Source organism: Macadamia integrifolia, unplaced genomic scaffold (assembly GCF_013358625.1).
Source record: "Macadamia integrifolia cultivar HAES 741 unplaced genomic scaffold, SCU_Mint_v3 scaffold629, whole genome shotgun sequence".
Lineage (NCBI taxonomy): Eukaryota > Viridiplantae > Streptophyta > Magnoliopsida > Proteales > Proteaceae > Macadamia > Macadamia integrifolia.
Window position 1 is genome coordinate 325,946 of NW_024870501.1, and position 23,839 is coordinate 349,784.

At 37.0% G+C, this 23,839-nt stretch overlaps 3 protein-coding genes and 1 pseudogene across 3 annotated transcripts; all 4 read left to right on the forward strand.

The window, feature by feature from the left end:
* The first annotated feature begins 940 nt into the window (after positions 1-940).
* On the forward strand, positions 941-9,240 carry LOC122069508 (probable mannitol dehydrogenase). The gene is made up of 6 exons (XM_042633540.1): positions 941-955; positions 6,771-6,835; positions 6,953-7,066; positions 7,916-8,432; positions 8,683-8,836; positions 9,041-9,240. The coding sequence occupies exons 1-6, from the start codon at positions 941-943 to the stop codon at positions 9,238-9,240; spliced, it is 1,065 nt and encodes a 354-aa protein (XP_042489474.1).
* A 2,202-nt stretch (positions 9,241-11,442) lies between these two features.
* On the forward strand, positions 11,443-13,381 carry LOC122069497 (probable mannitol dehydrogenase). Its single transcript, XM_042633524.1, has 5 exons — positions 11,443-11,615; positions 11,721-11,834; positions 12,019-12,535; positions 12,635-12,788; positions 13,127-13,381. Exons 1-5 carry the CDS (start codon positions 11,518-11,520, stop codon positions 13,324-13,326), a joined length of 1,083 nt encoding a protein of 360 aa, XP_042489458.1. The 5' UTR covers positions 11,443-11,517; the 3' UTR covers positions 13,327-13,381.
* A 4,613-nt stretch (positions 13,382-17,994) lies between these two features.
* On the forward strand, positions 17,995-21,189 carry LOC122069496 (receptor-like protein 33). Its single transcript, XM_042633523.1, has 2 exons — positions 17,995-18,556; positions 19,930-21,189. The coding sequence occupies exons 1-2, from the start codon at positions 18,105-18,107 to the stop codon at positions 20,996-20,998; spliced, it is 1,521 nt and encodes a 506-aa protein (XP_042489457.1). The 5' UTR covers positions 17,995-18,104; the 3' UTR covers positions 20,999-21,189.
* Positions 21,190-21,310: 121 nt separating this feature from the next.
* On the forward strand, positions 21,311-23,065 carry LOC122069509 (annotated as a pseudogene).
* Positions 23,066-23,839: the final 774 nt, after the last annotated feature.

The window sequence follows — 23,839 nt, forward strand, 5'->3', positions numbered from 1 at the left end:
AAGAATCCCTGCAACGTTCATCTCTTTGATACACTTCAAACCTAACCCCCTTCCTTTTTTGGTTTACAAATTGCATTCTATGAAATAATATGCATCTTTCTTTCTAAGGAGAGACCAGACCAAAGAAAGTTTGAAAACATGGATTCTAACCTGGAAATGATCTTACCCGGCAAAGCAAACAAATTAACCAGACCAATAAATATAACACCCTTGCAAGATTGAAGAGATCAATTGTAGCCGACCAACATATGAGAGAAATCTTGCCTTCAAGCGTTCCAGCCTCCGTTTCACCATATCTAGGATAGGGGCACAATCCACCGATGAAACTCACTATGAAAGTTTCCCTGAAATGAGAGGAACACCAAGATACCTAATAGGCAGCTTGGCTTCAATAAGACCCATCAATTCCAATAATTGCATACTATTAGATTGAGTTAGGCGCCCTAAAATAATAAAGGACTTAGCTTTATTGAGATGCAAACCAGAATAGGTTGCAAACTCTTCTAAAGCCCCCAAACTAGTTAAAACAGATTCATAGATGGCCTTCACAAAGATCATCAAGTCATTTGCAAATATAAGGTGAGAGATGTGAGATGCCTTGCATCTAGGTAAAAGTTGTATCCTCCATTCCATCTCCAAACTTCTCATCATACCAGAGAAGGCCTCCATAGCAATGATAAAAAGATATGGGGAGATAGGATTCCCTTGCCTGATTCCCATTCTACCAAGAAAATAATCTGCATGGCTTCCATTGATTAGGATAGAAAAACTAGGGGAATTAACACAGGCCTTCACCCATCTCAAGAACTTCTCTGGAAATTTCATCCTTTCACAACCTCAAATAAGAACTTCTGACTAAAAGAGTCATAAGCTTTATGAAGATCCACCTTCAACACTGCTATGGGAGAAGCACTCTTTTGCTCAATCCCCGAACTATATCATGACAAATAAGAACGTTGTCAACAATTAGGGGTGTCAATTGGGCGGGCCTAGCCTGGCCTATGTCCTCGGACCATGACCTACCTATTTAAGAAATGAGTTGGTCTCGATCGGTATCGTGTCGGGCTTGGTTGGGTTCCGGGCTTTAATCTATAGAGTGAGGCATATAAGAATTTCTGAAGAACCATTTGACTGCTATAGTAAGATCCTCCCCCACCAGATTCCAGGAAGGCTTAAAAGACTGATCATTGAAACCATCAGGCCCTGGTGCTTTATTATCCTTTGAAGAGAAAACCACATGTCTAATTTCTTCATAAAAACACTACTTTCAAGCCCCATTTTCTGATCTGAATTCAACACACCTGAAATAGGGATGTTAGGATTAAAATAACCTTGATCAACAACATCAGCACCAAACAAATCCTTGAATATTGGGTCCCAGCCAACAGAAAGAAACTGCTTCCTCTTTTATTAACCGAGGCTCCTACACAATAACACCATCAGCTTTTTTAATCTCCAAGATATGGTTCCTATTCTGTCGACAATTCATAGTCTTATGAAAGAATTTATTTTCCCATCTCCCAATTATAATCACTTAACTCTCGATTTCTTTCTTAGAAAATTTTCTTCATCCCGAAGAGCTGCCCATAACCTCCTTTTAGCTTATTTTTCCCAGGCAACAAGAGAAGTATCCTTTTAGCTTCTTTTAGTTTCCTCCTACACTTGGCAAAGCCTATTATTCTTGTGGTTTCTTCTCAGCAATTCTTTCTTTCTTTGATCAGTATAGAATATCTCCTCAAAGGGCTAAGGTGGAAAAAAAAAAAAAAAACCCTTGCGTTTATAACCATATAACTTGGCACTTTCATTCTATCTGTAGCCCATCCCCCCATAAAAGGAGCTTACGAGTATAAATTTAGAGTATGTGAATAATTTTATAAATTAAACTTTAAGTCTAAAAACATATCTACACTAGCATCTTAAGTCATTCAATGATTTAGGCATCTGATGTGCGTAAGTATTAAACTTTCTTTTCTTATTGTTTGTCCCCAAATGTCAGTTAAAATGGATGCATATGTAAAGGTTTCTTAACTTGAAGAACCATAAAAATAAAAGAGTATTGCTTGATCAAAAATTTAACTTCACACATCAAATAGCCATTATTTAAGGAGGATGAGGAGGACGAGGAAGAAGAAGAAGAAGAAACATGGGCAAAGGAGGGTGTGTGAATTATGGAGAACTGGATACAACATCTTATGGTTCAGCCGTTCCTTTGATTGGCCTCTACATTGCAATTGCAACATTGGTATGCTTCTTTTGCATAACTTTTGATTTGGTGCATGGATTAATTCGAAAGAACCGATTTCTGCCATGTAAATTGTTTCCTATGAATGCATTCACAATGACTGTACTAGCTGTAGCTACAAAAATACCAGTTGATCTGACCACAACCATGCCTAGAACTGAGGATCAACTCTCCAAGCTCACTGGCACTGCATTGTTGTGCATGTCACTTGGGTTTTATCTTCCCTCAATGGGGACTATGGGCACAACCGAGCACTATGGCAACTATTGGCAGCATTGAGCGTGGTGGCAATTACCATGGTTGTTAATGTGTGTATACAAATGGGCACAGGTGTGATCTTTGCCTTCATAATAGAACACATTCTCATCTTGGCATGCATCTTAATATTGCTTTTGTTGATGTGGTCATCTGCTTTAGCATTTAAAGGCCAAACATATACCTCGAGAACTTTTTGTGGAAATGAAATGTCTGATTATACAGATCGACAATGCGACGAAGGATCTCAAGGGATTAAGAAAACTAGTAGTGAAGCTCTATATAATCAACTATAGATGCAACCCTCAGACATTGTTATGTGAAACTCTTCACATTGTTACACTTTGGATTACTATGTGCCCTTTCTTCAACAGTGGTCTTACAAGCCATTCTGGGAAAAAAATCGTCTGCAATTCCGATCTCGTACAATTCCGTGAAATACTACCTTCAGGGGGTGACATGTGTATTGATACCAATGCAATGGTCCAGATCTGATTTAAATGCCTCTTCACTGATGTAATATTTTATTAATTGTACTAGATTTGGACCATTGTATTGGTATCAATACACGTGTCACCCCCTGAAAGTGGTATTGCACGGAATTGTACGAGATCGGAATTACAGACGATTTCAACCTGCCATTCTGAGGTCATTTGCCCTGAAAACTATGAGGTTATGCTATAATGGTGTTTCTGATTATGGATGGTCGATTCCAATGGTGATTGTGGCCCAATCTTTAACCATTGCAGTGGGGACTTTTTCTATCATCTATAGATCATTTAGTCCATTTCTCACTTCTAATAGCCAAGTATTAGACACCCTTTCATTTATGATGTATGGTCCAGGACAAGAATTAGAGTATCTTAAGTTCAAGACCTCATCTTTTAGGTTCTTGGGAAAAAACCTCTCAAATGTCTTTCTAGTTGTCAAAGACTTTTATCAAATTGTGTTGTATACATGCAGTATTTATACTCTCTCATCTCTCCTATGGTTGCTCTGTTTTATACTCTCTCATCTCCCACTGGCCATCTTGAAAGAGATCGATGAAGAAAATCCTTCTGAAATAAGTGAAAGGAAGAATGAGAAAAGCCTTGGAGTTGCTTTGTAAACTCGACTTGTTAGGGGACACACAAATCGAATAGTCATGCCCAACACAATTTAAACCTAAAAGTCAAGCAAATTATGATATCTCTCCTATGGTTGCTGTTCACTCTGTTTCAATAGTTGAGGCTGAAGTTTCAAATGTCATTGATGGAAAGGTTGGAAATAGTGATGCTTCCTTTGCCACGGCTGTCGTTGCTGCTTCTACTGCAGATAATGATCATGATGGTGATATAATTTTAGAAATTGGATCAAGTGAGATTGTTTGAACAATTACTTCTGTGTACATGATCAATTTCTGGTTTATTGGAATAGGTTTGTCATTTCTGAATACGTTTTTGTATACTTCTCTTTTTCTTCTTTGATATATTTCTATTCATCAATTTTTTTATTTATTTTTTTTCTATTAATGGCTACTCTTTCCTTATTTCTATATGTAATTTTTGACTCCACACTTTTTCCTAAGGGACATATTATTGGTGTATGTACCCAATAAATGTATATAAGTATGTATATATACATGCATGCACTTGTACATATGAGACATGTACCCTTCCCCATAAGTGAATGTACTATTCCCATACAAAGAGATACAAGTATACGTATGAGTACCAATATAGGTGTATCCATTCGTATACAAAGGCCTACATTCAATATATACAAGTATTATGTTTGTATTTAGGCACTGATATATTGTGAGAGTTTTTATTCTCTACTTACCGCAAGTGCATCTGTTCTCTATTTTGCTCTCTGTTACCGTTTTCTCTTTCAATTTCTGAGTATTACCTTCGGACATACATGTGAGAATTGCTTATTGGAGTGCAATTTAAGCAATTGGAGAGTTGTTTTATCTTAGAGGTGAGAACGTAAGGTCAACCCGGTTGCATACAAATATACGGGGTGATCAAATACCTTAAGGAGAGTATACATATTATACGACTCAACTCTATTTAAGTGGTATGATTTCTGTTACTGTTTCAGAAGATCAATTGAATAAGTAAGTCATCTTTTACTTGTATTTATATTTTCATTAATATAATAGTTTGTCAAAGCCTTATACCTATTGCCTAATTATTGTTTTTCTTACATACGAAGAAACATACAAAATTTTACAGCAAGAAGAGAATGGAAGGAAAACAAGCAGGACCCTTAAATAGCGAGTGCATTTACATGCAAAGTCTCTATACACACATCAGACAACTTTAGAAGGAAGTTCGATCTTCAGAAGCAAGGCCTGTCCTACTAATGTTAGGGTGCAAAACTTAGCCAAACTAGGAGGAAGGCATTGAAAGACTTGGGGCAGATTCATTTTTGATCAGCAGGGACTCGGACCAAATGAAGGTAAGCTTAAATGTTTAAAGGTATTCACATGATTTGAAATCCCATATAGGGGTTGTCAACTTGTAGAGTTCTGGGGCTACTAGCTAGACTAATGGTCTTGGGCTGGCCCAATTTTTTGGGTCAGTCTGTGGTATCTGTAATCTTACATGTTTGAACTGCATTATTGATACAGCATCTGAACCTCACACTATTGGGCCGTTGATTGATCTATTGAAGCCCCCGGGGAAGCTAGTGGTGGTGGGAAGTGGGAACAGAAGGAGAAATGGAGCAGCAAATAAATTTAGTTAGGAGGAGATGTTGTTGATGGATCATGTAAGGTCTAACAGCATCTATATAAATTTAAATGGTTTTAGAATATAATATAAATTTCTACTCATAATATTCCAAGTGTGTCAGGCATCACGCAAGATAGTTTCTTATTATTAGATTTTATTATTCCATTTATGTAGATAATCATATACCTTGACTAACAGGTAATGTTGAACCAGGCAAACTGACCATGGTTCGACCGTTTGAACCATCTATTATTTTTTTAAAAGACCAATAAATTTAAGCTAGAATTTTGGTCTGATCAGACCGAAACTGATGCCTGAAACATAACTCAGAATAGTCCGACCTTCCCAGCCCAAGCCTGGAATAAATTAGGCTGGCCATAGGAAGGATTAGGTTTGGGTTTTCCAAATCTGAGTTGTACCTGAAAAAATAATAACGATGAACAATAGAGAAGCGTACCCAAATCAATCGAATTTTATGAAGAATTCTCCACTGGAGGTATTCTCCGGTGATTTTATCTTTCTTTTTTCCACACAATTGTTAAAGTTAGCAATTAATGGGGACTGCTAAAATTATATAGATCAGGAGTAAGGATCAATCCTATAATTTGATATGAGTATGGTATTGGTATTGGTATAATAGTTTTGCCATTTTTTTTTTGGTTGGTTAGTAAGTTTGATACGGTATTCAAAATTGGTTTTGTACATAGCAAACAGTTTTGGCTTAAAAAACTATTAAGTTTGTCTATTCGATCCATTTTGAAGAATGATTCGCTTCGAAATATTTTGAAGGTAAATTAAATGAGATTTTTTTTCTGAGATCTGTGATGGTAATGGAGGGAGAGGTTGGGCTGATGGGTTCGGAATGGTTCGACCCAATCGACCGTGACTTGAAAAAGCATTGTAATTTCTAAGCTTTCTGAGCGAATTTTCTTGCCGCAGTTGGGTATTTTTGAACGATATCTATTGTAACCTCTCTTCTACAGTAGTGAAATACCTTTTCTTCATCCGAAGACATAGCACACCACATTGGTGTGTGGATCTTGTTAAATCTATGTTATGTGTGAGTCTATCTTTTTTTTTTTCCCTCATATTTGTTGGTGTTTACTTTAACAAAAACCGATACCATAACAAACTGAGAAAGATACTAGTTTGTCATACCGAAACCATATCAAATCTCTTTTGATACGATTTCAGTATGATAATTCAATATGATTTTAGTATCAATATACGACTTATACCGAATTGGCACCGTTACATATTGATAGGACTAGAACCGTCAGCGAAACCCCCTCCCCATCAGGTGAATGAAGATTTCCTACAAGGTTCAAATCATGCCTCTCCCACTTGGTGTTGACTTCAGATTAAAAAAAAAGAAGGCATTATTCTTTGCGATTTCTGGAACCCTCCTTTTTTTATCCTACAAATACGAAACATGTAGCAAATCATATACTCTCTCTCTCTCTCTCTCTCTCAAAAACACAAACTCTGTATTCTCTTCAATGAATTCTGTATTTCTCCTTAAAATGTTAAACAATCAAGGGGAAGAATACACACAGAAGGCCTTCGGTTGGGCCGCAAAAGACTCCTCTGGAGTTCTCTCCCCATTTCACTTCACCAGGAGGTTATATATATAATCTATCCTCCCAGTGTGATTCGAAGATAGCTTATATTGGTAATCTTCTATTATCAACAACCAGATTTGATTTTTTTCTTCTTTTTTATATATGTTTCTTTACAGAGCGAATGGAGATGATGATATTACCTTAAAGATATTTTACTGTGGAATCTGCCATGCAGACCTTCAAATTTTAAGGGATAAATTTGGATTTGGTCTTTACCCTGTTGTTCCTGGGTATTTATGAGACCTACCTTTTCTCATCTCTTGGTTATGTCCATTGATAGGTTGTGAAGAGTTTAATCATAGATAGATAATAATCCCTTGATCATCCCATCAAGTAAGTTATTTCTTTTGGTAAGGATCAAATAAGTGATTTGCAATGCCAATAAAAGTAAGCCTTTCCCACATTATCTCCTAAATTAGATGTGTCTCAAGCTGAAATATCACAAATAATTTGCGAACTTCGTGATGTGTTTCTATCAAAAATTGATGGGAGGAAGTTACAATTTCTACTTTCTAGAACTCTAAACCGAACCCATGACCCTTGCTTAGTTTTTATCCAACATTCATAAGGGTAGTTTGAATAATGTCTCTATAGGTGTATTTAGAACATATCTTTTTTATTTTTTTTATTTTCCCTTGTTTCGTTATCAAAAGTTTTTTTAGAGTTAGGGAAAAAAAAGGCTTTTTAAAATAGTTTGAAGTAAATTTTTCATCATGCTATGCTATTTTCAAGATATTTAATCATTGCCTCACACGGATTTTGAGAATATGTTAATTGACATGATTTAAACTTTAAGCTATGTTTGAATGTCAAGTAAATAAAACAAAATAAAAAAAATATAATAAGACAAGAATCATGATGACACAATGATTGAATTATCGACCTCTCCATTTAAATTAAAAAAAAAAATTTGATTTTTTTTTCTTCTTGACATCCATACATAACTATTGGAAGATGAAATTTATTATAATTTACAAATTATTTGACACCTTAGACTTCCTAATTAATAAGAAGATCCTGATAAGTCAGACAACATAGACCAATCGTTGAGTTTCTCCTTATCGATTCATTGAACACAGGCACGAGATCGTGGGAATAGTGACCCAAGTTGGACGCAAGGTAGAGAAATTCAAGATAGGTGATAAAGTAGGCGTGGGGTGCATGGTTGGCTCTTGCCGTGCTTGCGAAAACTGCCGGCAAGATTTGGAAAGCTATTGCCCCAAATTGGAATCTACATACACCATGTTTGATGATGGTACCGGAAAGAAAAACTATGGTGGATATTCTGATATCATAGTTGTTAATGAGCACTTTGCCCTTCGCTTCCCCGAAAACCTGCCGTTAGATGCCGCCGCACCGTTATTATGTGCCGGCATTGCTATATACAGCCCCATAAAGTACTATGGACTTGATAAGTCAGGAATGCATTTGGGAGTGGTAGGGCTTGGTGGACTTGGTCATGTGGCAGTAAGGTTTGCTAAGGCCTTTGGCATGAAGGTGACTGTGATCAGTACATCACCAGACAAGGAGGAGGAAGCAATTGAAGGACTTGGGGCTGATTTATTTTTGGTTAGCAAAAACTTGGACCAAATGAAGGTGAGCTTATATGTTTTAAGGTATTGTATATATTGGCATGATCAGAAATCCTACATATATTTAGAGTTGGCAACTTGTAGAGTACTTGGGCTGGCCCAAATTTTGGGTTGGCCTGTTTATGTAGCATGGTGGGTCCACAAGCTCTTCCTTATATATCATTGCCCTTGGATCATTGGATTTTTCTATGTCAAGCATACATTATCTTACCATGTATAGTTATAATATATTTTACATGTTTGAACTGATGTAGGTTATGGTCAGCACAATGGATGGCATTATTGATACATCTTCTGCACCTCACCCTATTGGACCTTTGATTGATCTGTTGAAGCCTCAGGGGAAGCTAGTGATGGTGGGAGCACCACAAAAAACTGTGGAGCTGCCACTATTTTCATTACTTATGGGTAAGTAGAGAAGGAATTTTCAAAACCTAAGATTCCTTTATGTTACAATATATGAAGACATGATCTAGCTAGAAATAGAAAAAAAATGGATGAAATAATGAAGATAGGGAGCTAGAACTGATCCTGCCCTAGCTCATTATAGTGACAAGTCAAAAACCATATGTTGAGTTTAACTCTTAATCTCATTTCATTTTTGAATTACAGGGAGGAAGCTAGTTGGGGGAAGTACAATAGGTGGGATGAAGGAAACACAAGAAATGATAGATTTTGCAGGGAAGCACAACATAGTGGCAGATATTGAACTTATATCCATGGACCATGTGAACACAGCTATGGACAGACTTGTTAGAGGAGATGTTAGATATCGATTTGTCATTGATATAGCTAACAACTTACATGCTTAGCTAATCTCTATCCCAGTAGATATTCATTTATTTTTTGTATTTCTTTAGACCACCTCCCTTCTCCTTCTTATTTATTTATTTATTTTTTTGGACTGGGGGTGGGGAGGGGTTGAAAGTGTCCTTATATTGTTTATGGTGGCTAGATTATATCATTTGTAAATTATAATTGAGGGTTAGACATGCTATCAGCTTTTAATAAATCATTGACATACAACAATTATAGAGCTGGACACAGAAGGACAAGAGGGTCTTGGGGGAGGAGAGAGCATGAAATATGCTAGGCACCTTGGTGGTGTGCCTAGCCTTTTCCTTTATAATTTATATCATCGTGATGTAATTCTTGTTGGTAGAAATTCACCAAATGAAGAGAAGTTGATGTGGACCACATGCCAAATTGCCGAAAGTTAAAAAAAAAAGGTTTGAACGGAATAAATGAATAAATCAAGACCTAAATCAATACCAGAGAATTGGAAAGCATATTAGGTCATGCTTGCTAGGGATTTGTAATTTTCTGGTTTGGATTTCAGATTAGGTCATGCTCGTCCAGCCATGATAATGCTATTGCATCAAGTTACATGTGGCATATCCATCTATTGGATGTTAATTCGACTGAGTTTAGACTCAATTTTAAAATTTGAAAATAATTTGGACTGGGCTTTGGATCAATTTGTTTCAGTTTCAATTTCCTAACCCAGGCCCATTTGATTTGCATGACCCTTCCCTTCCTACAATTTAGTGAACCTGAGTCACCCGGAAATTTTCAAGGCATGAGCAGAGCTAATTAAGCTTTTTAGGTGGCTGTTGGGCTAGGGCTGGAATTTCCAAGTTTTGGATCGGGCTGTGCCAAAGGGTGTCAACCAGTACCAATAACCGAAAATCAAAATCAGAACCATACAGAATTACTGGTACCGAATCAAATTAAATTAATTCGGTATGGTATATATTGCTGTAAGGTTTCTGTATCGAGATACTATTCGGTATGATATTGATATGGGATATGATATTTAAAATACACTATTTTTTGAGCATTTCTTTAACGATGGAGGTTATTCAGCTCCTTTATGGAGTTTATTACTTGGAGGTTAACCCATTGTTTTAGGGAGGTAAATATTATGGCTGATATACTTGCAAAAAAAGGCTCAACATCTCAAGCTGATGAGGTTTGGTGGCCTTGTTTTGCATCGTTGGATATAAGTTGGGATGCCTAGCTCAGACCTTGATATAGATTTAAACACTAAATCATATTGTGTTCCCCTCGTTTGAATGGTTGCTGATGGCTATGCCGAATGTGGTTCTCTAATGAGGTGGCATTTTCCATACATCCCTACTGATGGCTATGCCGAAGGTGGGAGGTGTTTGAAATCGTTTTCATTTGAATTTGTATCCGTCTAGGAATGCCTAGACGTTAAACCTGTACACTATTTAATTATCCTTCTTACTATATATATTTGCCAACTTTTAGCCAAAAAAAAAAATATATAAAAAACACACTATACCTTATCAACACCATACCAAATACTGGTACCAAATATCTTGTCGAAAAAATTCAATATTGTATTAGAATAAGGTTTCTGTATCGAATGGTGATTTGGTATGGTATCAATATGAGATATTTATACATTGTATTATATCGTACCGAATTGACACCCTATGGTGTGCCTAGCCGCCTAGGTTGCTTAAAACATAATTTTAATCTTTTTTTTTTTTTTTTTTTGCCCTTTTAGTGGACCACATGTATTTTTGTAAATAAAGATAAATCATGTTATTTCACATAAATACTTTATTAAATTACTTGTAATTCTTAAATTTTTTGTTATACTTTTATCCCGCATTAAATACTACATTAAATATATTTTAGGTATAAGACAAGAGGGAAATAAAAAACCTATTGGTAACCTTAAACAATTAATCAGACTTCAAAAAAAAAAGAAAAAAGAAAAAAGAAAAAAAGGCATATCCTTTTTTTTTTCTTTAATAAAAGAGATGATGGGAATTCTCACTTAGTAGTTGCCATTGTTGCCTTGGTCACCACTTTCCTATGGAAGAACCTTTTCTTGGAGTAGAGGTAAGAACCACATAACGTACCATCATTGACCATTATAAAATGAAAAAGACTATACGTCATCCATTACAACTTAAACTTTTCCCCGCCTTTAAAAGACCAGACAAGCAACCCATAGAGCAAATCAGTTATCAGCTAAACCATTTCTCTCTCTCTCTCTCTCTCTCTTACACAAAACAGAAACACAGGCTCTCTAAGTCTCCATCTGCTGTAAAATGTCGAACATTGAAGGAGAAGAGCACACACAGAAGGCCTTCGGTTGGGCAGCAAGAGACTCCTCTGGAATTCTCTCCCCATTTCACTTCACCAGGAGGTAATATAACCTACCCTCACGGTTTCAGTCAAAGAAAACTTTTTGTTATTATTCTGTTGATCCAAAACCAGGTTACGATTTGAGTGTTTTTGGTGTTCTTTACAGGGCCAATAGAGATGATGATATTACCATGAAAATACTTTACTGTGGAATCTGCCATGCAGACCTTATCTCAACAAAGGATAGATTTGGATTAGGTCTTTACCCTGTTGTTCCTGGGTATGTATATGCCTCGGAATTTTTTTTACTGTTACCTCAATTGTTGTAATTTTCCTACTTTGAGACTTGTAGCAAAAGAAGTAGAATAATTCACTTCATATTTAGATTCATAAATATCCTCCTAAGTTTTAGATTCATAATTCACTTTTGATTTTTCATCTAATTGTCAATTAATTGAACACAGGCATGAGATCGTAGGGGAAGTGACCCAAGTGGGACCCAAAGTGAAGAAATTCAAGATAGGAGATAAGGTAGGAGTAGGGTGCCTAGTTGGCTCTTGCCGTGCTTGTGAAAATTGCCAGCAGGAATTGGAACCCTATTGTCCCAAAGCCGAATCTACATACACCATGTTTGATCAAGGGACCGGAGAGAAAAACTACGGTGGATATTCTGATATCCTTGTTGTTAATGAGCATTTCGCCGTTCGCTTCCCCGAAAACATGCCGTTAGATGCCGGAGCTCCGTTATTATGTGCCGGGATTACTGTATACAGCCCCATGAAATACTATGGACTGGATAAGTCAGTACAGCATTTGGGAGTGGTAGGGCTTGGTGGACTTGGGCATGTGGCTGTCAAGTTTGCTAAGGCCTTTGGGATGAAGGTGACTGTGATTAGTACATCACCAAGTAAGGAGGAGGAAGCCATTAAACGACTTGGGGCTGATTCATTTTTGGTCAGCAAGGACTCAGACCAAATGAAGGTGAGTTGTAGGGTTCTTGGGCTGGCCCAAATTTTTTGGATTAGAATATCAAACCATTACTTATGGGTTAGTAAATCTTACAAGTTTGAAATGATGTAGGCTGCAATGAGCACAATGGATGGCATCATTGATACGGCTTCTGCACCTCATAGTATTGCACCTTTGATTGATCTATTGAAGCCTCATGGGAAGCTAGTGATGGTGGGAGCACCAGGAAAAGTAGTGGAGCTACCTGTGTTTCCATTACTTATGGGTAAGTAAATAAGAAAATTCTATTAGCATGAATCAGACTATAATGGCCCAAAATAACGAAGACATATCAGCTGTTCATATGATCACCTAGTTGTATGAGTCAACATTCAACACCCCTTCTTTTTGTTTTCAAATATACCTTTTTTTATCCTTGTAATGGAAAAAGGTGAGACTTGTGTTGGATGCTAACTTGTACAACCAGGTGATCGTACGAGCAACGAATCCTATCTTCAAGCCCATGCTTGAAGTAATTGCGATAGAATTGGTCTTGGTAAGCTCATAAAATTGAAATGTCAAAAACTCAGCTCTTAAATAATCTCATTTGATTTTGAAATGCAGGGAGGAAGCTTGTTGGGGGAAGTGCAGTAGGTGGGATAAAAGAAACACAAGAAATGATAGATTTTGCAGGGAAGCACAACATAGTGGCTGATATCGAAGTTATATCAATGGACTATGTGAACACAGCTATTGAACGACTTGAAAAAGGAGACATTAGATATCGATTTGTCATTGATGTAGCTAATACCTTAAAAGGTTAGATATATTAATCTCTAGCTATTCGAATCAGTGTATTTGCTTATTTTATTTTTCTGTTTTGGGGGTTGGGGGTTGGGGGTTGGGGGTTGGGTGGGCAGTGAGAGGAAACAATATTTGTACGGAAATGATTGTTTGGGGCCCTCTAGTCATGTAGTAGTTCATATTACTAATAAATTTTTATCTGTTTTGGAAATTGTTATGGCAAAAATTACTCATAATGGTCCCACGCCACATGGCTTCCTAATTTTATATATATCATTTGGAAGAATTAATCTTTTGCAGCCGCAGTTAGGACTTAGGACTTCCAAGATGGTCCATTATTTTTAGTCACTTGGACAGATGAGTAGGTGATGTAGGAATTTCAACCATTAGAATTAGAAATTTGGTTTGAATTGACCATGTGTCTAATAGCATACTTAAATTCAATTAAATATCTTCTCACGCATATCCATCCATGCTTACTATTACTATTATGCAAACTCTCATGGTTCTAGATCTGCGATGCTCTATTTTACCACTTGATAAATTCCAATGGGTTGAATTTGACATGTTAAGCAGGGGGCTAGGTGGTTTATCTGTCGGCAATACGCGCTTCATGTGTGGGTTTAGAAAAATTTTCCCCTATTTAATTCTAGAATGGAAAAGAAAAACAAAATACATATCTCTTCATGACTAGATGATAGATTGTAAGAGGCACAATCTAATTGTGGATGACTGAGTTAAACTATGTAAACAGAGAGGTTGATAGGATAACAAGATGGATCTGCCACAGATATTGCCAACACTTTAACTGTTCAATCATGATCATGGTTTTAGAACACGATATCGAAACAGGTATCAATCATCCCCAAAACCATTAGGTTATTAGAATGGATCGATATCGGATAGAAATATCTTTGTTTTACCTTAAAAAATGACTTTTTGGTTTTTTTACCCTAATTCATACCGTTCAAAACTGATATGGATTGGGAGAGCCATACCGAAACTTACAACCATGATCATAATTGAGGTAACAGTCTAATCCTTGGTATAAAAATGCATATTTTAAGTAATCATCATTAATGTTTGACTACAAAGACGTTGACATGACAGTGTGACAGTGTAGATGGTTTAGAATACAATTACTTACCCAATCAGATGGAACCTTGCCGGTAGAGTGGAGGCTCACTGGAGGTCATCGGTTTTAAATTTCTTGTCTTCACCTTATATCTGTGGTCTTACTCCCATTCTCCCCTTGTGTATTAAACTATTATCGTAATTTTATTAACAATTTTACCCTTTTGTGGGCATTCATAATTTTTTTTTTTTTTACTAATGATGAGTATCCAGGCCTTCGGCCTAACTAGTCCCATGAGTCCATATTGACCCCACAACTGCATGACTCCAATAGTTAATTACCCATGAGAGATTGAATACCTTGACACGATACAAATGAGAATGAGAATGAAAGCTGAGCACTCCTTTCAAATAATTTCCCAACCGGCCAAAGCAGTGGGTGAATCTTCAACCATTTTTTTACCTTGACAAAAATTTCCTTTGCCGCACAGTGAATTCACTATGTGGATCAAAAGATAAAACGCCGCATGTGCATCCCCTAATCCCCCACCCTTGAGTGGCTTGGATCCCACATCGCGGTGAGCAGGAACAATTTCCCATTCACCGCGGGTGCATGGAAACTCAGTCGTTTCTACCCTCAATGATATTGACACAGTCATGTTGAATCTAAATTAAGTTGTTAGTTCCCATTCACCCCTATGATTGTTTTCATATCAAAGACTACAATTCAAAAAGTAAAATGGAAAATAGATTTGTGAGTGATGAAAAGCTCAAATAGAGGTAGACCTTCATTAATGAAATGACAGATTAAATAAGCATTTATCATAATTCTAAGAATCGGAATCAGGTCGCCAGTTTCCCATTTCCGATTCAAGCTGGTTCCAATTCAAATAATTGGGGACTTGTTAGGGTTCAAGTTGATTCGAGTCAATTTTTATTGATTCATGACCAATTTCAGCAGAGAATTGGAATAGGTGGAGGTCGATTTTGTTGCAAATTCCAATTCTTGGTCTTTTTCTTTTTTTGACAAGTAGATTTTGGTGGGGGTATGATGTCTTATATTCTGCCACTTGCATAAATGGGCTGCTTATTTCAAAAGTAGTTAGGAGACCAAAGTTCTCGAGAATTTTTTTTAAGGCTATATGGGTATTCTGATAAATTATCAGTATAGAGTTTCACTATATATTTGTAACAAGGGTTCTTTCACTGTAATAAATTTGAGAGATGTGCGAGGACGAGCAGTTGTAAGATGTACCTTTATTCTCTATTAATAATAAAGTAGATCTTATCTCACCATGGACGTAGATAATTTAGTCGAACGATGCAAATCTTTGTGAGCATTATGTGATTGTGTGTTTGCACCTTCAAATTTCACATTAACAATATTTCTATGAATGAAAATTTAATAATTAAATTTTAATTTGAGCCAAGTTTGTGATTAGTCGGTCAACTAGAGAGTTAAAAACGTGTATCACCTCTTAAGATAAAAAGATTAGTCGGTCAACTTAGAGAGTTGAAAACGTGTATCACCTCTTAAGATAAAAAGGGAACCCTCCACTTTTCCTTGAACTTTCACGTTAACAATCTTTTCGTAAATGTACGTTTAATAATTCATTTTGAAAATGAGCACACCCCATAGATGGTGTGAGATGGGATGAGGTGGTTAATTGTAAGAGAGATCGAGGAATCTATCTCAAAATTTCTCGTTAATCAGTCAACATAGATTATTGAAAACATTCATCACATCTTAAGATAAAAAGGTAACCCTACACTTTTATTTAAACTTCCACATTGCAAACTTTTCTATGAATGATTCATTTAAAATTTGAGCCAAATTTTCTAGCTAGTCACACCAAAAAGGGGAGGAGGGCAGGAGGCAGGAGGCAGGAGGCAGGAGGGGGAGGGGGGAGGGGGGAGGGGGGAGGGAAAAGAAAGAAACAGAAAAAGTTTCATCACATCTTAAAGATAAAAAAGGGAACTGTCCCCTTTTCCTTAAACTTTCACATTACAAATCTTTCTATGAATGATTTGTTTTAAATTTGAGCCAAATTTTCTAGCAAGTCAGTCAACATAAAGTGTTAAAAACGTTAATCAGCTCTTAAGATAAAAGGAGAATCCCCTTTTTCTTAAATTTTACATTACCAATCTTTCCTTAAGTGAACATTTAATAATTCATTTTAAATTTAAGCCAAATTTTTTAGTTAGTGATTATGGAGGTATCCATCTGTTTTCTTATTAGATATCATCGAGGTCATGTATATGCAGTAATTTCTGAACTTTTGCTCTTTCATTCATCCTTATTGGGTGTGGCACTGGCTATACATAGTGTGGCATGTTGGGGGTGATCTCAGAATCTTTTGACCACCTTCTGGTAGAATTACACTGCAAGGAGCTTTGCACATACATCTCAAGGAGTAGCACAATTAATCTACTCCTCTAGCCGGTAGTGGAGGAAACCTTACATATTGCCTCTTATTTTTTTATTAGAATATAGTTTCCTTTTTGTACCTAGGGAGTGCAACTCATTAGTTGACTCCTTAGCTAGGAATGCACTATCCTTTATGAATAGAATGATCCGGTTAAATTCCATTCTATGATTGACAGAATCTTCTAATTCATCAATTTTGAGCGCCACTCGATTTCCTGAATATTGTACGTTAGAAAAAAAGTGTGGAAACTTGTATCACCACGTAAGATAAAACATGAACTCTCCACTTTTCCTAAAAATTTCTGATTAGCCATCTTTTCATGAATCATATTGTATGTTAAGTTTGTCTCGAATTCTTGACCCGTTTTGAAGATTGACCGATTCGACATATTTTGGTGGCGACTCGAATGGAAAATTTTCTGAGATATGTGATGGAAGCAGAGGGGTTGGGCCGATAGGCCCAAGCCTGGAGCCCATCACTGATCTCGTATGGGGGTGCGGGGGCGCAGCGGTATGGTTCGATCGGATCGACCGCGACCCAATGGGTCAACCAACGATTTGGAGTATATATAATGTACTGTTGCTTGTTGAGAAAGTCATTGTATTCCAGGGTTTTCACGCAGCTAGGGTTTCAGTGCTAGTTTTTTCCTCGCCGCTGTTAGGGTGTAATTTCTCTTTTGCATAGTGAATCATCTTCCTCTTCGCCTGAGGACGTAGCACACCACCCTGGTGTGTGAACCTCATTAAATCTCTGTGTCGTACGAATCTATTGTCTCTTTATTATTCGTATTTCTTGGTGTTTGATCTTACATTGTATTATAGAATCAAATTTGTGACTAAGTCACTCAACATAAACTATTTAAAACAAATATTACCACTACAGATAAAAGGCGAACCATCACTTTTCCTTGAACTATCAGATTATCAAGCTTTGGAAACATTTCAGTAATTGATTTTGAATTTTAATCATGTTTATGACTAGTCAGTCAACATTGGGTATTAAAATGAGCATATTATATTTAAAGATAAAAAGGAAACTTCCACTTTTTCTTTTAACTTTCAAATTATCAAGCTTTCCATGAATGATGACATTTCAATCATTCATTTTGAATTTGAAGAAAGTTTGTGACTAGTCAATCAACATGGCATGTTAAACGAATATTATCTCCAAAGATAAAAGGTGGTATTGAAGCTCCTCTTTTCCTCATCCGGTTCTAGATCTTGTTCTTCTTCTGATACCATCTAAAAGACTACTTCTAATTCATTCTATTTTCTTCTTAATTTGATGTCTCAAGAATGGGAGATCTCCCCCTTGGTGATCACCTTCTCCTCCTCTGTTGTTTCTTCTTCCTATTGCTTCTTGTGCCTCAGAACCGAGCAATCATCTTGAGGGAGCACTGTAGTTGCCAAGGTCAAAAACATGCTCTCTTGCAATTGCAGCAAGAGTCCTTCAATTCCAGTCTATGGGAACCAGAAACGGATTGTTGCTCATGGGAAGGCGTCACATGTAACTTGACCACTGGTTGCGTGATCGGTATCGACTTGAGTTCCAAGCTTTTGGGACCTATCTATTCCAACAGCAGCCTCTTTGGTTTCCATCATCTCCAAAGGCTCAATCTTGCTTACAATGACTTCAAGCTGACTCCAATCCCATCTGGGTTTGATCGAATTCCAAGCTTGACCCATCTCAACCTCTCGACTACGTGTTTCTCAGGCCAGATACCCTGGGAATTCTCACACCTAACAAGGTTAGTTTCTCTTGATCTCTCCACTGATTACTACAATCGTTGTAATGGTGGGAGCCTTAAACTGGAAAGACCTAACCTTAAGGAGTTGATCCAGAATCTGACATCTCTCATGGAATTGTACCTTGATGGTGTAGAGTTCTCCACAGAAGGAACCGATCATTGATCTCAGGTCTTGCCACAGTCACTTCCCAACCTCTGTGAATTGAGCTTGTCTAGATGTGGTCTTTCAGGTCCTATTCACTCTTCTCTCTCCCAGCTTGTCTTCCTCTCAGTACTCCAACTTGATGAAAATTATAATCTTTCTGTTGAAGCACCAAAGATCTTGGCTAATTTCTCTCATTTGAAAATTCTTAGTCTGAGATCTTGTGGATTGTATGGGGAGTTCCCAAGTAGTGTTTTTCATCTACCCAATCTTCAGATTCTTGATGTGTCAGACAATCCTCTCCTCACTGGTCAATTGTCAGACAATCTTACACAAATTTGTAAGGAGGGATTCCTGATTCTATTGGAAATCTTAGGTTTTTGATGACATTACAACTTTCTAATTGCAATTTCTCTGGATCAATCTCACATTCCCTAACAAACCTCACCCAACTAACAAAGTTAGATCTTTCATCGAACACTTTCATTGGTTCGATTCCATCTTCTTTGGCAAAACTTACCTATCTAGTCTCTTTGGACCTTTCCTCCAATCTTCTTGATGGGATAATCCATTCTTCTATATTTTCACTCCCATCATTGCAGTTCTTACGTCTCTGGAATAATATGTTTACAGGTCCACTTGAGTTGTTTCTTAATTCATCTATTTCATCATTGGAAGCAATGCTTTTGAGTAGAAACAATTTGTATGGAGAAATACCAAAATCAATTTTTCAACTCTCAAGTCTTCAAGCCATCGATCTGAGATCTAACGACTTTAGTGGCACTGTAAAATTGGACATGTTAGGGAACCTTAAGAACCTTTGGGGTCTTGGCCTTTCAGACAACATGTTGTCAGTTGAAGTTGGCAATAGTAGTTCTGCTCTTCCCCAATTTAAAGTGTTGCTTTTGAGTTCTTGCAACATTAAAGAAGTCCCGAACTTCTTGAGAACTCAAGAGAAATTGGAGTGGTTAGACCTTTCAAACAACAACATTTATGGTCAATTACCAAATTGGATATGGAAGGAAAGTTTAAGGCGTTTGAATCTTTCATACAACTCTCTAAATGCTTTTGAAGGGTTTATCCCAATAACACCATCCTCTCTCACATTCTTTTCAATTTCGAACAATAGATTTTTTGGAGGAATCCTTGAATCAATATGCAAATTGAGTAGTGTAAAAGTCTTTGATGCCTCTCACAACAATTTGAATGGCTCAATTCCGGAATGTCTCAGTTCCATTGGCACTCTCACAGTATTGGATGTGGAAGGGAACAGATTTCATGGAATGCCTCAACAATTTACAAATGCAAGTAGCCTGAGGACACTCAAAATGAATGGAAACATATTAGAAGGGAAAGTGCCTAGGTCATTGGCTAATTGCACATCACTAGAGGTTTTAGACCTTGGGAAGAACAAGATATTTGATACTTTCCCCTTCTGGTTGGGGAAATTGCCTATGTTGCGAGTTCTTGTATTGCATTCCAACAGATTCTATGGCTCCATTGAACAACCTCAAGCCTTAGTTGAATTTCCAATGTTGCAAATCATGGACCTCTCATCCAATAGATTTACAGGTAACTTGCCAGCTGAATATTTTCGAAGCTTGGGGGCATCGATGCTAAAGAATGGACACAAACCAAAACTAGAGTATATTGGAGATTGCTACTACAAAGACTCAGTGACAATCATGAACAAAAGGCAAGAAATGAAACTAGTGAGGATCTTGACCATCTACACAGCTATTGATCTATCCAACAATAGTTTCCAAGGGGAGATTCCAAAAGCGATTGGAGACCTCATATCACTTGTGCTTCTAAATTTGTCTCACAATGACTTAACCGGCCTGATTCCTTCATCCATTGGAAAGATGGCAGAGCTTGAGTCCTTGGATCTCTCACAAAACAAGCTTTCAGGGCAAATCCCATTGCAACTTACTAGTCTCACATTTCTTGAATTCTTGAACCTCACCCAAAATCATCTTGAGGGACCAATACCACAAGGCCATCAATTGGATACATTTTCAAACAGTTCTTACATTGAGAATCCAGAATTATGTGGTTTGCCTTTGTCAAGGAAATGCAAAGTTATCAGTGATGATATGTTGCCACAAGGTGATAAATCCAAGTCAACAAATGACTTCAAATCTGATTGGAAATTCATGTTGATGGGTTATGGATGCGGAATGATAATTGGAATTGTCATAGGATATTTCATTTTCAAAGATGAATGGATTATAAGGACTTTTAGAGTGGCACCAATTAGGCCACAGAAAAAGTCCAAGACAAGAAGATTGAGAAGATGAAAAAAGGTGATCAAAAGAAGATGACAAATGCAATCAAAATTTCCTCTCTCTCTCTCTTCTTCTTTTTCCTTTTTTTTTTTTTTTTATTCTCTCTCTATTATGTATTTAAGTTTGCAAGTGTTTTCCCTTTCTTGGGGTGCTAAGATTGTCTTAATCTTGTTATTTGTAATAAGAAGTAATTTTGTCCACTATACTCCTGATTCTCCTGAACCTCAAAACTCTCAGGAAATTATTATAGTAGTGTCTTGTCATCTTGATTTTACAGTAATATTGTCCAGTTACTCCAGTAATACCTTCTGATAATTGGTCTGGATGGATTGGGCCAAAAATAAGCCTAAGCAAGCCCACATCAGTTTAGGATTGAGTGCAATTGTATTGTCCTAATATTGTGGTTGGGCATGAACTTTTCATGCCGCAGGCCCACAACGCAAACTCAAATACCGAACGGTTAAGGAATATGACTTAATTCGTAACCAAAAACTGCAACACACAGACATACACTGGCACACGTGTACTCACACACACTTAGAAAGAAAACACACACATTAGTTTTATCTTTGAAAATTAACCCAAATTGTAAATATTTTTTGAATAGTTAAGATAAAATTTGAATTTTTTTCTTCCAAAAATTGATAGACACAATAACTAATATGCTCTATTACTATGGTCATCTCTAGCTTTTGGTTTCAATACAAAATTTATTATATTTTGGGGATAAGAGCGATTTCAAGGCTGCCAGGGATGAATACACGTGTCACCCCTTGAAGGTGGTATTTCACAGAATTGTACCAGATCCGAATTGCAGACGATTTTTTTCCATTGCCCCAAGGTGGAATTAGTATACACCATGTATGACGATGGCACCGGAAAGAAAAACTACGGTGGATTTTCCGATATCCTTGTTGTTAATGAGCACTTTGTTGTTCACTTACCTGAAAATACTATCGACTCCATCACCCAGGAAAGCATTTAGGAGTGGTAGGGCTTGGTGGACTTGGGCATATAGCAGTGAAATTTGCTAAGGCCTTTGGCATGAAGGTGACTGTGATCAGTACTTCACCAAGCAAGAAGAAGGAAGCCATTGAACGACTTGGAGCTGATTCGTTTTTGGGAAGCAAGGACTCTGACCAAATGAAGGTGAGCTTTTAAGTTTTCAAGGTATTGACAAGCATGTTGGGATTTAACCTCTTCATGATAGCTAGTTTTTAAGGATGAGTTCTACCAAGTCCTAACATTGACATGATCTCAAATTTTGGGTATCTGAAATATATCGGATTTACAAGCTTTTCCCTATCTATCATTGCTATTCTATCATAGGATTATCTTTTAATTTTACTTGTTTGAATGAACTGATGTATAGGGTGCGGTGAGCACAATGGATGGCATTATAGATACGGTTTCTGCACCTCAGCCTATGGCACCATTGATTGATCTATTGAAGCCTCATGGGAAGCTAGTGGTGGTGGGTGTAGCAGAGAAAACAGTGGAGCTGCCAATCTTTCCATTGCTTATGGGTAAGGAAATTTAATAAAAAAAATAAAAATCTCATAGCCTTAGCTTCTTGTCTTTGTATATATGCTACAATATATGAAGACATGATCTTGATATAGAAAATTGAAAATGAATGAAATGTGTCTTAGATGGATATTTTTTTTTGACTTACCTATACTATGGTGGCCCAAAATAAGCAGGGTCCAAGTCCATGCATGATGAAGTAATTGAGACGGGGAGTTAATAAGTAGTCTTGACCTAGCCCAGTAATGATGAAATGCCAAAAACCATATATCGAGACTTGACTCTAAAATTCTTTTCATTTTGAATGACAGGGAGGAAGCTTGTTGGGGGAAGTTTAGTTGGTGGGATGAAATAAACACAAGAAATGATAGATTTTGCAGGGAAGCACAACATAGTAGCAGATATTGAAGTTATATCAATGGACTATGTGAACACAGCCATGGACCGACTTGCAAGAGGAGACATTAGATATCGATTTGTCATTGATATTGCTAACACCTTACAAGTTTAGCTAATCTCTATCCCGGCCAACATCTGCTTATGTTTTTTGTGTTTTTCTCTGCTTCTTTTTTTTTTGGGTGGGGCAGTGGGGTGGGGAGGGTAGTGTGAGAAATAATATTTGTATGGAAATTATGGTAAGGTAGGTATAAGTCCCTATGGTTCTGTAGCATTTCATATTGCTAATAAAAGGTCAGCAGTTTTGATGAGATCCCAAATTTCTTACTATTGTCATCTCTTTTGCTCCCTCCCCGCCTTATGGAAGTATTCTTATATTGATTTTGGTATCTAGGTTCCATCACATGTAGTATAATTCTTATTGGCTAAAAATTTACCATATGACTAGAGGATGGTCTCAATGGCCCCCGAAAGTGCCAATGTTTTTATCAGGATTTAGATAGAATAATACAAGTTGACATAAAAATAGAATAAAAATCATACCCTATCTAATACATAAATTACTCAACCCTTAACTAAAGTACTCCATGTGATCATGAGGGCATCATTTATATGTGGGAGTTGTATGTAAATAGGTTTGGCTAGAGGTGTCAATCAGTTGGGCTCCATTGGGTTTAACTGGGCTTAGCCAATTTCAAACCGTACATTGTGACTGCAAGTTTAACTAATCAGCCTTATGTTGGGCTGGTATGGTCCTATTTATAATTGGGATCCGGCTTTGGCTTTAATTGGGCTAAATGGGCCTTACATGGGCTACTGGCCGCTTAACTCTAAAATGGCCATGCCTTAAATTGGTTTTTTAAATAGGAAAATACCAGTAAAATGGGCCTTAAGATGGGACTTAAAAAGTCCTTACTATATCCTATTAAG

What these genes read in the sequence shown, in the direction of transcription:
- LOC122069508 (XM_042633540.1), top strand. An exon ending in CTTTACCCTGTTGTTCCTGG is followed by an intron (nt 7,067 to 7,915) that starts GTATTTATGAGA and finishes CATTGAACACAG; the next exon opens with GCACGAGATCGTGGGAATAG. An exon ending in AAAACTTGGACCAAATGAAG is followed by an intron (nt 8,433 to 8,682) that starts GTGAGCTTATAT and finishes GAACTGATGTAG; the next exon opens with GTTATGGTCAGCACAATGGA.
- LOC122069497 (XM_042633524.1), top strand. Translation starts at nt 11,518, where the DNA reads ATGTCGAACATTGAAGGAGAAGAGCACACACAGAAGGCCTTCGGTTGG. An exon ending in CTTTACCCTGTTGTTCCTGG is followed by an intron (nt 11,835 to 12,018) that starts GTATGTATATGC and finishes AATTGAACACAG; the next exon opens with GCATGAGATCGTAGGGGAAG. An exon ending in TGTGTTTCCATTACTTATGG is followed by an intron (nt 12,789 to 13,126) that starts GTAAGTAAATAA and finishes TTTGAAATGCAG; the next exon opens with GGAGGAAGCTTGTTGGGGGA.
- LOC122069496 (XM_042633523.1), top strand. Translation starts at nt 18,105, where the DNA reads ATGGGAGATCTCCCCCTTGGTGATCACCTTCTCCTCCTCTGTTGTTTC. An exon ending in GAATTCTCACACCTAACAAG is followed by an intron (nt 18,557 to 19,929) that starts GTTAGTTTCTCT and finishes GGAATGTCTCAG; the next exon opens with TTCCATTGGCACTCTCACAG.